This window comes from Ursus americanus, chromosome 29, assembly GCF_024610735.1.
Source record: "Ursus americanus isolate L20-20 chromosome 29, mUrsAme1.1.p, whole genome shotgun sequence".
In the NCBI taxonomy this organism is placed as follows: domain Eukaryota; kingdom Metazoa; phylum Chordata; class Mammalia; order Carnivora; family Ursidae; genus Ursus; species Ursus americanus.
In genome coordinates, this window is record NC_142155.1 from 197,607 (window position 1) to 214,559 (window position 16,953).

The 16,953-nt window shown below is 36.4% G+C and overlaps 1 protein-coding gene across 9 annotated transcripts in view; it reads left to right on the plus strand.

Moving 5' to 3' along the window:
• Positions 1–16,953, plus strand: part of SNX14 (sorting nexin 14) — an 81,166-nt gene that overhangs the window by 8,883 nt on the left and 55,330 nt on the right. For 6 of the 9 annotated variants that reach the window (XM_045798408.2, XM_045798413.2, XM_045798437.2 and 3 more), the window contains exons 2-6: positions 8,526–8,646; positions 10,033–10,109; positions 10,191–10,269; positions 13,571–13,614; positions 16,118–16,205. In XM_045798408.2, the coding sequence (XP_045654364.2) occupies positions 8,526–8,646; positions 10,033–10,109; positions 10,191–10,269; positions 13,571–13,614; positions 16,118–16,205 (409 nt within the window). The remainder of the gene's footprint in view (positions 1–8,525; positions 8,647–10,032; positions 10,110–10,190; positions 10,270–13,570; positions 13,615–16,117; positions 16,206–16,953) is intronic. The other 3 variants (XM_045798420.2, XM_045798455.2, XM_045798469.2) reach the window with 1 other exon arrangement.

Consider the following 16,953-nt stretch of genomic DNA (forward strand, 5'->3'; position numbering starts at 1 on the left):
TGATGGCGTAGATTTAAAGATAATGAGCTATTTAAAAACGCCTTTCTTGGGGCGCTGGGTGGCGCAGTGGTTAAGCGTCTGCCTTCAGCTCGGTGTGATCCCAGCGTTCTGGGATCGAGCCCCACATCAGGCTCCTCCACTGGGAGCCTGCTTCTTCCTCTCCCACTCCCCCTCCTTGTGTTCCCTCTCTCACTGGCTGTCTCTCTCTGTCAAATAAATAAATAAAATCTTTAAAAAAATAAAATAAAATAAAAATAAAACCGTCTTTCTTACGATGTATTATTCTTTATTTTATGATATACTGTTAGTTTTAGTACTAAAACTTTAATATTAGATACTAATATTTTATTTAGTATTTAGTAAGTAAAATAGACGTAATGATTTTCTTATATTGTCTGATTTGGGAATTAAAATTATATTAGTCCTTTTAAATTAGCAGCTTTTTCTCTTTTTTTTCCCCCCTGAAGTCATCTATATAGGATAGGGATTATCTGTCTCATTACAGTTTGGTAAAACCATTTGGGCCAGGGTTTGTTTGTTTGTTTTTTTTCCAGCCAGGTCTCTGATTACTATTTTAATTTCTTTAATGTAATTGGCCTATGTAAGTTACCTAGTTCTTCACTTACTGATTTCTAGCATTTTTGTCTTTTTCCAAAAATTTATGTCCTGTAGGTTATCCAGTTTATGAATGTAGTTGTTCATAGTTTCATTTTTCATTTCAGTTTTAGCTGTCATTATTTCTTCTTCATTCTGTATTTTGTGTATTTGTATTCTCTTTTTCTTTTATTCCTTGATCTGTCTTGCTAAAACTTTGTCTTTTTTATTAGCTTTTGATTTTGGAAATTTCCAAGCATACATAGAGAAAAGAGAATACAAGGAACTTCCAAGCACCCATCCACTCAGCCTCAACAACAATCAATATTTTGCATATTTGAAAAATATCTAATCTTCCTCCATTTTAAAAATCACTTCTACACAAAACCATAACCTTACAAAATTAACAGTAGTTGGTTAATATCATCTAATAACAAGTCCATAATCAAATTTTCCTAGTTGTGTAAAAATTTGTAGTGTGTCTATACCAATCAGGATCTAAAATAGATCCACTTATTTTATGTGGGAGCTACATCTCTTAAGCTTTTGTAGATCTCTTATAATTTAGAATAAGAATTGGCAAATTTTTTCTATGAAGTGTCAGATAGTAAATATTTTAGACTTTTGGGCTGCATCAGGTCTCTCTCCCATATTCTCTCTCTCTCTTTTTTTTCTTTTCAAAGGACCCTTAAAAAAAAAATAAAAACCTCACTTAGCTTGAGAGCCATACCAAAGCAGGTGGCATTTGGCCCACAAGCCATAGTTTATCTGGATCTGGAACATTCATCCTTACCTGGTTCTCTCCCCTCTCCCCACCATTGACTTGAAGAAATTGGGTCATTTGTTCACACTTCTGCTATTAGTTTCCTCATGGTGTTTTGTTTTTGTTTTGTTTTGTTTTATTCTTACCTGTATATTTTTTGTAGACGGGGTGTGAGGTTTATAAACTTGATTAGATTTAGATTTCTGTGTGTGTGTGTGTGCAAGAACACTCCGATGATGCTCTGTACATCTTATTATATCACATGAGAAGATAACTGCACGTAAGATGGAGTTGCCTCACTTTTTGTGGATTTGGGTAGTGACAGCTAATACTTTGCCCAGCACATTTCTTTGGTTTTACCATTTATTTATTCCCTGAATGAGTTACTTCATTATAGGTTGCAACATGATGATTTTCTCATTTTTTCATTCCTTATATATTTTAAAATTTGAATTCTTTTTCTCTCTTTCTCTTTTTTTCTTCTAGAATTGCTTTACTTCATCTGTTAGGTCTATTTAGTTACAGTAAAGTACAGCTCAAATTGAAAAAGTAGGATACATCCAATTAGAGCTTTGCTTATTTTATTAATTTTTCAAAAACCAAGCTTATATTTTGTTACTGCCTCTTGTCATTGTTGTCTGCTTTATTGATTTCTGTTCTTTATTGTTTCCGTCCTTTTTATGTGTTTGGATCTTTTTTCCCCCAACTTTCTGAATGCTTAGCTTGTTGGTTTTAGTATTTGTCTCTGATTGATGGCAGGGTTTCTCAACCTCAGCACTATTGATAATTTGGGTTAGAGAATTTTTTGTTGTGAGCGGCTGGCCTGTGCATTGTAGGATATTTAGCAGCTGTCTTGGTCTCTAGCCACTTGATGTCAATAGTGCACTTTCCCTTCCCCCTCTCCACAGTTGTGATAATCAAAAATGTCTGCATATACTGCCAAATGCCCCCTGGGGGGCAAAACACCTTTGGTGGAGAACCAGTGGTGTAATGCATTTAAGGATATAGATTTTCTTCTTAAATAATACCTTAGTTATTGCTCGCCTTAGTTGCAGCCCACACATATTGCATGTAGTATTTATTGTCTTTCAGTCTAAGGTCTGATTGTCATTTGATCTACAGGTCTACAATTCCTAATCTGTAATTCTGAAATCAAAAGCTCTGAAGAAGTAACTTTTCCCCTAAGTTTGTACCAATTACATTTGATGACAAAACTTGACCTGAACAGACATGAGACTATTTATAGTCTTTTTTGTTAAAGATTTTATTTATTTGGGGCGCCTGGGTGGCTCAGTCGTTGGGCATCTGCCTTTGGCTGAGGGCGTGATCCCGGCATTCTGGGATCCAGCCCCACATCAGGCTCCTCCGCTGGGAGCCTGCTTCTTCCTCTCCCACTCCCCCTGCTTGTGTTCCCTCTCTCGCTGCCTCTCTCTCTCTCTGTCAAATAAATAAATGAAATCTTTAAAAAAAAAAGATTTTATTTATTTGACACAGAGAGAGAGAGAGGAAGAGAGAGAGAGAGTGCGTACAAGCAGGAGGAGCAGCAGCAGAGGGAGAGGGAGAAGCAGGCTCCCCGCTCAGCAGGGAGCCTGATGTGGTTCTTGATCCCAGGACCCTGAGATGCTTAACCGACTGAGCCACCCAGGCATCCCTGTTTATAGTCTTTATTTCTGACTTATTTATCTCTTACTGCTTTTATGTTTTGCTGCAGAAATATTAATATCTAAATATGGAGTACTGCATTAGATCTCACTGGGAATGTTAAATTATATATGAAATATATACTATATAAGTGTTCAAAAATCCTAAAAATTCTGAATTCTGAGTCATGTCTGTCTGGGTCAAAATGATTTTTGGTAGCAGCTGTGAACAAGAATTTGATAATTTCCTCTCTGAATTATCTCTATAATTTGAGTCAGTTTCTAAGTATAAGGTTTTTCTTAAAAGCTTGATGTCAGGGGCACCTGGGTGGCTCGGTTGGGCATCTGCTTTTGGCTCAGGTCATGATCCCAGGGTGCTGGAATTGAGTCCCACATCGGGCTTCCTGCTCGGCAGGGAGTCTGCTTCTCCCTCTACCTCTGGCTCTCTCCCCAACTTGTGCTCTCTTTCTCTCAAATAAATAAATAAAATCTTAAAAAAAATTAAAATCTTGATGTAAAGTATGCTGTTTTGGTTGGAGTGAAGCTTTGTATACAGAAATGAGAAGAGGGGTGCCTGGCTGGCTTAGTCAGTAGAGCATGCAAGTTGTGTGTTGAAGCCCTATACTGGGTGTAGAGATTACTGGGGGGAAAAAAAAGGAATGGGAAGAAATAAGGGTAGAAGAGTGAATTGGGGCCAGGTTTAAAGGGACTGTAAAGGTTTAAGGGGTTTTTACTGTGTTCTGCAGGCAACATTAAGACCTGGCATCTCATCTGGTTGGGTGCCTCAGCCTTTGTCTCACAGCTTTAGTATTTATTTGGTCACTGTCTGTAATAGGTAAGCACCTCTAATCATCCATCTTCACCTTTTCTTACTACTTGGTGCTGTGTATGTCCCAATTCTGAACTCCAGATCTTCTGTAATCCTTTCTATTCCATACTGCACTTGGTAAATTGTCCTCAGGGAACTAGGATGGATGTAGAACTCAATTGTGTGCTTCCTTTCTCTTAAAGATTATAGTTCTGTACTACCTGTTATCCAGTGCCTGGAAATAGTTCCTGCATATGTTTTTTTGTTTTTTGTTTTTTTTTAAATCAGAGAGAGAGAGAGAGTGCGAGAGCGCACAAGCAGGGGTGGTGGCAGGCAGAGGGAGAAGCAGGCTCCCTGCTGAGCAAGGAGCCTGATGTGAAACTCATCCAGGACCTTAGGATCATGACCTGAGCTGAAGGCAGCTGCTTAACTGGGTGAGCCACCCAGGCATCCCACTGCATATGTTTTGTCCTGTTTTATGATTATTTATGGTGGGAAGGCAAGTCTGGTACCAGTCATTCTGTCAAGGAAGCAGAAGTCTCTTACTCCTTTGAAACATATGCCATTTGTCTGTTTTCTCATTGATATCAATCTCCAGCTCATTTGTGCTCATTTTTAGATGACTTTGTTTTGTGGCTTATAGACTTCCTCTCCATTTTATTTATTTATTTATTTATAAAGATTTATTTATTTATTTGACAGAGATAGAGACAGCCAGCGAGAGAGGGAACACAAGCAGGGGGAGTGGGAGAGGAAGAAGCAGGCTCATAGCAGAGAAGCCTGATGTGGGGCTCGATCCCATAACACCGGAATCACGCCCTGAGCCGAAGGCAGACCCTTAACCGCTGTGCCACCCAGGCACCCCCCCTCTCCATTTTAAATCCTGTCATCATTCTAGGTGACTTCAGTGCTTGTGTGAATAACCCACCAAATAGTCTATCGTGAGGTGATTCGTCTTTAGCCTCCCACCTGGATCAACATATGTTGGCCCTTGTTATCACCAGAAAGAGCTCTACCTCTGAAATCTTAAAAAGCAAGTATCCCGCTTGCTGACCGGCTGCTTCTCATTCATTCAGTCACACTGTACCTGCTCCTTGACTTCTCAGCCTCCTGATTCCTTTGCTTTTTTTGTATTTTTTCTCTTCTGTTGTTACTTTCCTATGCAGTTTAAAGTTGGTCTAGCTTAGAATCCATGGTCCATCACTTCAACTACTCTATTGCCAGTATCCTTAACTCCCTTCTATTGTACTCACCCGACAAAATTCAAATCTTGGATCAGTGATGCTGCTTGCTTTTTTAGTGTTTATATCTTGGTTACTGAATGCTGCTAGAGAAAAATCCCAAATCTGTCAATTTAACGCCCAGCAGTTCCTCAGAATACACTTCTCTTTACTTCTGCCCAGCAGCTCTTTGAGAACTTCCTCAATCTGCTAGAACTTCTGATCTTGCCACTTTTGCCTTTCTGTCTCAGCATCTCCCGTTTCACTTAAAGGACGTGGTATTGCTTTTAATCCTCACTACCGAATCTATAGGTTTAACTGCGTTCTCATCCATTTATTCTTTCTCTTTGGTATTTGGGAAGAGATTATCTCTCCCTCTTATAACTATATCTTCTCTTTAGGCTCTGAATCCCAACTATTGCTGTCCTCTCTAGGACATTAACTCAATTCGCTCTTCTCTCCTATGTCTTTTTCTCTTATCTCCTTCTAGCTTGTCAACATTTAAATATGATTAGGTTTTACTAAACATTTTCAGTCGTTATCTCCCTCCAGCCACCACCTTAGCCTGTCGTTCTTTTAAGAAGAGAATTATCCACATTTACCAATTCTCTTCTTTTAGAGGTGGAGGGGCAGAGAGAAGGAAAGAGAGAATCTCAAGCGGACTCCCTGCTGACTGCGAAGCCTGACTTGGGGCTTGATTCCATGACCCTGAGATCATGACCTGAGCCGAAACCAAGAGTCCCACGCTTAACTGACTGAGCCACCTAGGTGTCCCCCAGTTTCATGTTTTTACTTTCATTTCACTCTTTAATCCACTGCATTCCTTTGGCATTCCACTAAGTAGAACTGCTTTTGCTAATTCATTAGTGCCTTTTTTTGTTGCTAAAACTTCTCATTCTCTCACTTAAATTTTAAAATACTTGTATCATGTTAACTACTTCATCCCTGTTGAATTTTTTTTTTACCTTGACAGCCTTTATGACTTCTTTTTTTTTTTTAAGGTTTTATTTATTTGTTTAAGAGAGAGAGAGAGAGAGAAAGAGCGCACGTGCATGCCTGCACACGCACAAGTTGGGGGGAGGGGCAGAGGGAGAGGGAGAAGCAGGCTCTCCACTGAGCAGGGAGTCCGATGCAGGGCTTGATCCCAGGACCCTGGGATCATGACCAGAGCTGAAGGCAGACGTTTAACTGACTAAGCCACCCAGGCGTCCCTATGACTTGATTCTTGTTTTCTTTTTTTCCCAGCTCTTCTAATTACTAGATTTCTTTATAAATTTCTCTTGCTCTGCTTATTTCTTAAATGTCTCTTCTTTTTTCATTCTGCAGCTCCTCCCTGGTAATTTCATTTATTCCCATGACTTCGGTGATCTTTATATGATAATCCCTAAACTTTTTTCCTTAGCTCATATTCTCTGCAGAGATTTAAACTATCCAATATTTAACTGCTCATGAAGCATTTCTACTTGCCGTTTTTTTTTTAAAGATTTATTTGTCTTAGAGAGAGAGTGTGAGCATGAGAAGGGGCAGAGGGAGAGGGAGAGAGCGAGAATCTCTAGCAGACACTGAGTGAAGAGCCTTACTCCGGGCTCAAATCCCAGGACCCTGAGATCATGACCTAAGCTGAAATCAAGAGTCAGATGCTCAACCAGCTGAGCTACTCAGGCGCCCCAGCTGCACGCCATGTTTTAAGATACTTGAAATTTAGTGTGTCCAAAGAGAACTAATTTTTTACCTATCCTTTCTGCTCACATTAATCTACAACTTAGTCCTCTTAATTCTTCCTCCTAAATGTTTCAAGACAATCAGCTTTTTATCTCTAAGTTTCTTCCCTAGTATAGGCTATCCTTTGACTCCCGTAGATTATTTCAGCTTTCTTTTCTTTTCTTTTCTTTTCTTTTCTTTTCTTTTCTTTTCTTTTCTTTCTTTTTTTTTTTTTAAAGATTTTATTTATTTATTTGTCGGAGAGACCGCGAGAGAGGGAACACAAGCAGGGGGAGTAGGAGAGGGAGTAGCAGGCTTCCCGCTGAGCCGGGAGCCCGATATGGGGCTCCATCCCACGACCCTGGGATCATGACCTCAGCCAAAGGCAGACGCTTAACTACTGAGCCACCCAGGCACCCCCTATTTCAGCTTTCTAGCTAGCGTGCATGTTTCCAGTTTAGGCTATTCTCCATATCGTAGCCAGAGTGGTCTTTTGATTATAAATTCTAGCAATACTACTCTCCTTAAAACTTGTAAAATTCCAAAAATCTTAAAATTCTTCATTGCCTCCAGGGTATTACTCAAGACTCTTAGTGGTAGATAACAGAAACTAAACTCACACTAGGTTTGGCAAAGAGTGGAATCATTGGAGGGTTATTTAAGTGTCGGAGGAACTGGAGTGTAGCTAGGCCTCAGAGATACGTGGAACCTGGATTTAAAATACAACCGATACTTTCTTCACTTCCTTTTTTCTCTTTCTGTGGACTGGCTTCATTCTCTTTTCCACTACATAGTGATTTGTGGATGGAAGAACTAGCACCAAAGTTTGTGCTTTATATAGTTACCGGTTAATAAATATAATGTGGTAATTGGAATTTGAACTGTGTTGTTGGGGTGACTGGTGTTTCACAAAATCATGGTAATGGAAATTTGTGCATATCAGGACTGTGCAGTATGAGGACTGCCTGTATTGAGACATGTTGACATGACTTATTTTATGATACCATTATTATCTGACTTCTGCCTGTTTTTTTTAAGATTCATCTTAAAGTCACTTCTTCCTTGGAGCTACGCTAAGATCTTAGTTTGTGTAGTTTTCCCAAGTTTGGATTCCCTTGCCTCTTCCCTAGTCCCTCATTTGTCTACCCCATTCTCTTCTGTTGGGTTTCTCCTACTTACGCTTTTAAGTTTTTCTATAGATCTGCTTTCTTTGAAAAAAGCTTTTCTGTCCTTTTAAATTTGGGTTGTATGTTCTGCCTGAGGTGTTCCCATATCATGTATGCTTTCTCTGTCATAATATAGAACACATGATCACAACTATATTGTGCCCATTTACTTACCTAAAGACCCTGTTTTCCATGCATATAGAGATCATGGCAGTGCTGTTCCTGACTGTATCCCCAGAGCCTAGTACTGGGTGGCACAAAATAATAGGCACTCAGTTAAGTTTTTTTTTTTGATTTAATGAAAGATAATCAGAGTTTTGATGGGGTATGAATACTACAATATCATTGGAAGGTATTTTGGAAGAATATAGTATAGCTAATCAAACATAATAACCTAGGTATTATAAAATATTGAGAATTTATACTTTCTTGTACTTTAAATGACGTGTACATTTGATAGCATGCATTCTGTGATCCTTATAGTTAAATAAATACATCATAGACATTATGATTGGAGATCTGTCTTCAGTCTGATATGGTAGGTGCTTAATAAATACTTGTCAAATCAATGAAGGGACAACATAAGTTTTATACTTTTCTTGGTTGTAATAATTATTTGCATTTATTTCTAAGGTATCTTCATGTTTTAATGATCTTCTGGTCATTTGTTGCTGGAGTTGTTACATTCTATTGCTCATTGGGACCAGATTCTCTCTTACCAAATATATTCTTCACAATAAAATACAAACCCAAGGTAAAATTTATGTGTTCTTATTTTTAAAAGAGTCAGTATGTATTACCTATGCTGTTTGGTATTATTACTGAAAGCATGTTAAAGCAGTGATTTAAAAAAAAAATCTATCTGCTATTATTTAATAATGGAAGATATCAGAATATAATTTGAAGTGAAATTTACATATGTGTATATTTTTAAGGTATACAGTCTATAAGGAGCTATAAAAAGGAAATACAAACTTCTCAAAAAGTTGAGATCCGTAATTTTAGAGTGTCATCTAACTGCATATTAACTGTGAGGACAATAAGTTAAAACAGACGTTCCTAAAGTTGGTTGTACAGTAGAATCATCTGGGGAGTCTTTAAAAAAAAAAGAGATTCCTGGGCTCTCTCATCAGAATTGATGGAATAGTTCTTGGTTAGGGACTGGTAATCAGTATTTGTTAAAAAGCTTTCCAGGTAATTCTGAGGCACAGACACAGTTAGGGAACTGGATTAAATTATCTAACCCTGTTAATTTCCCCTAAATGTCTTCATTGCTCCATTAAAAAAGACAGAAATAATCAGGTAGTTTGCTTAACCAAAATAATTTGTATATTTGAAATTTCATTAGGGTGGTAGTGTATTGAATCTATCTCTAGTAGGCAAAGTCACTAGTGTATAGACATCTTGAAGTCTTGCTTAATAGTTCTTCAAGTTGATGTAGTCCCTCTTTTTAGGTTTGTTGGTATTTCTACTCAGAAAAAACACAGAGGAATGTCGTGCCTCTTGTTTGGTCAGAAACGTTATTATCACATCTTTCCTGTCATTGAAGTTAATGTTTTGGAGATATAAAAAATAGTTTTTTCTTACATTTCTGAAGGAGAATATCATTTCCAAATATAGATTCATTTATTAATTATTATTATTATTATTTTTTATAAACGAGCAGAAAAACTGACCTTAATTATATGCTTGGAAATTTGGCTTAGGTATTGCATTTCATCAGGTATTTTTTCTCTCTTATTTGGCAGTTTAGTTTAGCCGGTAGTAGTTATTACAAAGAATGGTTTCAGTGTTACGGCAGACAAATAATAATTAAAAAAAAAAATTCTGTGGGTGCGCCTGGGTGGCTCAGCCGTTAAGCATCTGCCTTCAGCTCAGGTCATGGTCCCAGGGTCCTGGGATCAAGACCCGCGTCGGGCTCCCTGCTCTGTGGGAAGCCTGCTTCTCCCTCTCACGCTCCCCTTGCTTGTGTTCCCTCTCTCGCTGTCTCTCTCTGTCAAATAGATAAATAAAATCTTAAAAAAAAATATTCTCTGAATTTATACATTGATTAATAAGCTTTTGAAACGTTGATTCTTTTTAGTAAAGATTATGTGTAAACTAAGATAAATCTCTCCCATTCCCCATTTCCCTTTTTTAGCAGTTAGGACTTCAAGAATTATTTCCTCAAGGTCGTAGCTGTGCTGTTTGTGGTAAAGTGAAATGTAAACGACATAGGTAAGTTAAACATTTTTTATTTGTTGATCCTTCCAGTTACATTTTGGATTTCAGGCAATTTAATTGTATGTTTTTCTTTAGGCCTTCCTTACTACTTGAAAACTACCAGCCGTGGCTAGATCTGAAAATTTCTTCCAAGGTTGATGCATCTCTCTCAGAGGTAATTGATTTAATTAACATTGCCAAATATACTCAAGCAGAAAATACGAAATACCAATGGAAATTTAATTGTGGACCATCTTAATATATGCCACCTAATCAGTTCTTAACTAGGTAGTTGATTATCATTAAATGTGCGACTTGAATGGTAAGATAGAAATGTTTTTGGATCCCATGTCTAATTTAAATGGACATTTTAGCCAAAGACAGCATTGTTTTACCTAGATATTGCTTAATTCTTATAATGATAGTCATCTTTATCTAGGGTAATACCATTTTGTACTTCCAAAAGGAGACCTGAGCTACAAGGAGCAAGTATGTCCTGTTGAAGTAACCCAGTTTTGACACTTGTTGAAGGGTAGAGCAGAGAATGGGATACTTTTCACTGTTTCCCTGTAATGTAGGAATAGAAAGCATGCTCCCTTATCTTTGTTACAGTCACATTTTATATATACTTTCTTTGTAACATATATATTTTGGTTATTTCTTTTAGACACTTGTTTTCCCCGTTGATCTAAGAAAGGAGTCAAGTCCTTGAAGGCAGTAAATGGGGTCTAATTTGTTCCCAGCACCAAGTATGGTGCCACATATATTGTGGGTAGTTGATAGACATAAATTAAATTGAATGCTAATTAATTGAAGAATAGCATTAAGCATCTGAATCCTGCCTCATTATCTTTTTTTCCCAATTTGTATCCTTTGGCTAAAAGCGTGCTGCATAAATGCTAAACTCTTGGCACTTTTTTTTTCTTTCGTTTCTTCTTTTTTCTTCTTCATTTAAATCTTCAGGATTCCTCAATTTAAGACTGCTGTCTAGTATGGTAGCCACTAGCTGCATGTGGCTGTTCATAGACACTTGGAAATGTGTCAGTCCAAATTGAGATGTTATTTTGAGGATTTAATAAGAAAAAAGGAATGTGAAATAACCTGTTATATATTTTATTAATTACATGTTGAAATGATAATATTTTGGATACATTGGGTTAAATAAAATATATCATAAAATTATTTTCACCTGTTTTTACTTTTTAAAAATGTAACTCCTAGAAAATATAAGATTATGTATGTGGCTCACATTATATTTCTGTTAGAGAGTGCTGATTTGAGGTCTGCTGAAGATAAGACCTTGGGCAAGAGTATTATTTGTGAGTCTTTGACACTTCATTCATTGCTTAAAAAAAAAAAAAAGAAAGAACTTATGTGAAGCTCTTGGCCTACTGCCTGGCACATACTGGTTTTTAGTAAATACTAGCTCCAACATTTAAAAACATTCTTTGAGATCTTACTATAGTCAGGAACTGGACTAGGCCCCAGGAATAAAAGGAAAAATAAGATATGGTTCCTTTCTTCTAGGAACTTGAGTCTAAGAGGGGAGGTAGACATATATACAGGTAAATACGATATAATGTGAAGACAGGCAGAATTCGAAGAAATGTACAATGTATATTATTAGTACAGAGGAAGAAATGCATAACTGTTGAGAGGGGCAAACAGAAAGTATGACTAGAAGTTTGCCAGACTGATAGTGTGGGAAAGGGTATTTCAGGGTTTGGAAAGTGCTTTTGAAAGGAAAGGGAAGCTTTGAATAAGGTGTTCAGTAAGCTGGAGGGAAAAATGTGAGGAAGGATGTGGACATTGAAGAGACTATTTTCTAGTAGCTAATATTTATTGGTTACTTGGTGTATATTAGGCAATATACTAATTACTGTACTTAGTTATTTCCTGGAATCATATAACCTATAAAATAAGTGCTATTATTGATTTTACCAAAACTGGGCTTTAGAGGGTTTTAATTTTCTCAAGTTCATCGCTGGCTGGTAGCAGAACTTACTCTAAAACCTGGGTCTGGCTTAGTTCTTAACCAGTTTTTATATGGCTCGTTAGAAATTTGATCATCAAAAGACTTAAAGGGCCTTGCTGAAGGAGTTTAATTGATCATGGAAGCCACTGATTTTTGAAGTGTGTAACTGGAGTTTTCAGATGTGACTTACAGGGTACAATGGGAAGTAAAAAGGGAGTAAATGGTCACAGTGCTAGCAGACAGCTTTCTCCCACTCCTTCAAAATCAGTGCAGCTCCACTTTTCTTACTTTGATATATTGTGGTTTGATAAATTGAGGATTTTATGCAGTATGCAGGGCAGTGATGTATTCAGATATATGTTTTAGATTACTTTGGCAGCTCTGTGGAGGGTGGACAGGAGCTAGCTTGGAAGGAGAGAGACTAGAGGCTCTTGGTACAATATAGGGGTGAGACGATAAGGACTGAATAGTGGACCTATAGAAAAGAGCTACTTAGGATGTAGTCAGTAGTACTTGGTGATTGGATGTGGAGATTAAAGTAAGACCAAATATTTAATGACAAAGTTTCTAGTCTCCTGTGTCATACCCTGTTTCTGTTTCCTCCTTTCCCAGCTGGTATCACTAGTGCTTAGTTTTTCTAATAAAAAATGAAATCTTGCCTTAATATTTAGAGAATCTGCCATCTTCCTTGCTGCTGCCAGAGAAGGAATATGTAGGCATATAGTCAGAATAGATACCTTTGTTCATTTCCTCCCTGCTGCTTTTGAAAGTTACTGCCCACTGTTACAAGTCTTTTTAAAAATTAACATAATGTTGCATCCAGAGTTAAGAAATGGAAAGTTTAACACCCAGGGTTTCTTTTGTTTTGTTCCTTTTTCACTTATAACTTATATACTGATTTTTAATTTACAGCTAAGATTTTCACAAAGTGAACATATCCGTATAACCAGCACCCAGATCGAGAAACAAAGCATTATTAGCCCCCTAGAAGTCCTCCTCATACTTCCTTTTAGTCACTATTCTCCCTTCAAAAGCAATCACTGATAGCTAATTTTGACCCCTTATATAAGTCTGACCTGCTTGTTTCTTCATTTTATTCTGGAAATACTGATTTATAGAGAGAGTTAGGAATTCAAAAGACTAATCTATTATTTGCCTTCTTTCCACAGAACTTTTAGTTCAGTGAAACTTCAGAATCAGGAACAATTTAAGTTTGTTTGTTTTTTTAAATTTTGGGAATGTTTAGAAATGCGTGTATGTCATCCTAATAGTATTGTTTCTTTTTATGGAGTTTTTTGGTTTTTCAAAGCGTTTTCTCAGATGTTCCTTTTGATCATCACAACAGCCATGTACAGTATATGTCATGTGAAAGTATGATATTAGATGTCACATAAGGATAATAAAATTGGTTCTTGGCAATATATATTACTTGGTAGTATAGTTTATTTTCCTAGGATTAGTTAATTAATTTGATTTTTCTTTAAAAACTAATTTTTTACAGGTTCTTGAATTAGTATTGGAAAACTTTGTTTATCCATGGTACAGGTATGTTCTCTCTATAAGACCTTTTTTCTTTAGTGAATACAATTAAGTGTGCTAATGTGTTAGCAACACAGGCCAGGATTTCTCAACTTTGACACTATTGACATTTTAGGCCAAGTAATTATTTGTTGTGGGGGGGCTGTTCTGTGCATTATCGGATATGTAGCAGAGGCCCTGGCCTTTTTGCATGAGATACTAGTAGCACCACTTCATCCTTTTATTTGTGACCACCAAAAATGTCTTCAGAGATTGCTGTATGTTACCTGGGAGGCATACTTGCCCCTAGTAAGAACCGTAGATGTAGGCAATCAGTTAACAGTTTAGTGGTAGCAAGGAAGAAAAAACCTTGGTTACTTTTTGAAAGGAAGTTAACTTAGAGAATTCCTCATCACTCCTAAATGGAGGGATTTAATATTTTATTTTATTTGTTTTGTTTTGTTTTGTTTTCTTTTTGTAAGTGATTTGGGAAACATTCCATGGTCCTTTTTTGTTTTTTGTTCTGTTTTTTTTTTTTTTTTTTTTTTTTTTTTAAGATTCCACTAATTTATTTGAGAGAGAGAGCAGAGAACACAAGTGGGAAGGGGGGGGAGAGGGGCAGCGGAAAAGGGGAAAGCAGACTCCTTGCTGAGTGGGAAGCCCAATGCAGGACTCAATCCCAGGACCTTGAGATGATGACCTGGGCCGAAGGCAGATGCCCAACTGACTTGAGCCATCCATGTGCCCCGATTTAATATTTTATATGCACTTTTTACATTTGAAATAATCGTACATTTAGAGGAAAAATTTATATTCAGATATTCCATTAAATTAAAAGATAATTTTAGGGGCGCCTGGGTGGCACAGCGGTTAAGCGTCTGCCTTCGGCTCAGGGCGTGATCCCGGCGTTGTGGGATCGAGCCCCACATCAGGCTCCTCTGCTGTGAGCCTGCTTCTTCCTCTCCCACTCCCCCTGCCTGTGTTCTCTCTCTCGCTGGCTGTCTCTATCTCTGTCAAATAAATAAATAAAATCTTTAAAAAGAAAAAAAAATAATTTTAATAGAATTTTCCTAGAATATCAATGTTTTTTCCAAAGTAACTCTGTTTTTAGTATCTGCTATGGATATACAAGTGCCTTGCAGGATATAGAAAATAGTTTACATCTGAAAAATTAATCTAGTTTGAGAATCAGAAATTCAAGATATATATTTAATAAATAAATGTTTCCTTACAAAAGCATCATGTATTTAGTTACATATTTGAACACTTATACCTATATGACTTACAGATGTAATATTTAATGACATCTATCCTAATTTTATATAATTTTGAATTTTCTCATTAAAAATGCTAGTAGGAGAGATGCTCTATATGTATTAAACTTAATATCCAGTTTATATGCCATATTTTCCTGAAAAGCTATGTAAATTAATATTTTTATGTTGGATTCTGTCTTAAATATGGGGCATTTGCCATTTAAGTAAGGCTGATACTAAGTCTTTTTGTAAAATGAATCCTCTTGTGAAGACTCCCCCCACCCCCACCCATGTTCTGACTCTTCATAAGAGCAGGCTATATTTCTAAATGATGAAGTATGTATTTTCTCCTCAGTGTAGTTATTGATGCTGAAATAGTCACTTCCCTGGGGTTAATAGTGGGAAGCTTGGTTAATACAATTATCTTCTTTATTTGCCAAGGGACTTAATAGTACCATCTTCAAGTTCAGGATATCACCATTATACATACTTTTCTTGCTTGCTTTGATTAGGGAAGTGTCCTAATTCTTCTAGGGACCTCAACACTTCAGGAAAATGAAAAGTTCTTCAGAAGAAGGTTGTCAAAATTTCTGTTTAAAAATGTTTGAGTTTCAGTTTATTTTCTTTCTCAAATAGAACACATTTTTTTTACCTTTTAGAATTAATTTATATTATTAACTATAAATATTTTAAACTAATTTAAAGTTTTGTATTAATTTAATTCTGTTACTCCTCCAAAATTATTCTTTGTTTTATTTCTTAGAAATTTCTTTGAGGGGGCGCCTGGGTGGCTCAGTCGTTAAGCATCTGCCTTCAGCTCAGGGCGTGATCCCGGCATTCTGAGATCAAGCCCCACATCAGGCTCCTCCGCTAGGAGCCTGCTTCTTCCTCTCCCACTCCCTCTGCCTGTGTTTCTTCTCTAGCTGGCTGTCTCTCTCTCTGTCAAATAAATAAATAAAATCTTTAAAAAAAAAAAAATTTCTTTGATAATGCTTAGAAAATGATTGGAGTATTGTAAAAATATGACTTTGTATATGTGGTTGTCTACAGGGAATATATACTGTAGTTTAGTTAATAATGATTATGTTTTGATACTAGAATTATGGGAGATGTCTATTTTTTTGTACATTTTTATTTTTTATTCTGTAACAATGCAAAGAAAAATAACATAGATAAATGGGAAAAAAAAGGAAGTTCTAATATTTCCTTGGTTTCTAGGAGTAGCTGTGTATTTCTCTGAGCTTTTAAATGCTTGCTTTTCTCCTTAATTGAAGGGATGTAACAGACGATGAGTCCTTTGTTGATGAACTGAGAATTACATTACGGTTTTTTGCATCTGTCTTAATTCGAAGGATTCACAAGGTATATATTTATAATGAGAAATTTGGGAATTTGGGGTTTTATTATTACTAAAGAGATTTTTAAAAATCTTAGTTTTACTTTATCCTATACTGTATTTTTTTCTTCACTTTTAATTTTTTTAGATTTAAAGATGTGAATGGGTCACTTTTGATTCATTGATAAATTTTACTTTCTTTAATGCTTAGATATCTTGGTTTGTGGTAATTAGAATTAAAAAGACAGCTATAGGAAAAAAAAAGTCATGTTCCTGTTAGATGAATTTACTGAATAAATGGTGATGATTATGACCTACTTTTAAAAAAAATTTTTTCAAACCATATTATGTTTATGTTTGGGTCTTTGCCTACATATATTTACAATGTGTTGGCTATAGACACACATGCTTGTATACTGCCTTGTCAGTTTGATAGAATTGGTATGTATCTGTAATTAGTAAATAAAGATAAATCTTGTTAAGTGTTTCTGTACTTTTTAGAGAAGTTAACAGTATAGTCAACCACTATAGAAAAGATATGCAAAAAAACAAATAAGCAGTTCATGAAAGAAAAATAGAAAAATGCCCAATAAATACTTGAAAATATGTTGTTTCACATCACGTAAATATTGTTTTTTGATGAGATGCTATTCTGATTCCCTCTCCGATTGGGAATGACGAAGAATGATAATGTCTAGTAGTGGTGATTGTGGGGAAACAGGCAAAGCAAGTACAAATCCAAATTGGTATAATTCTTATACTGGAAGGCAGTTT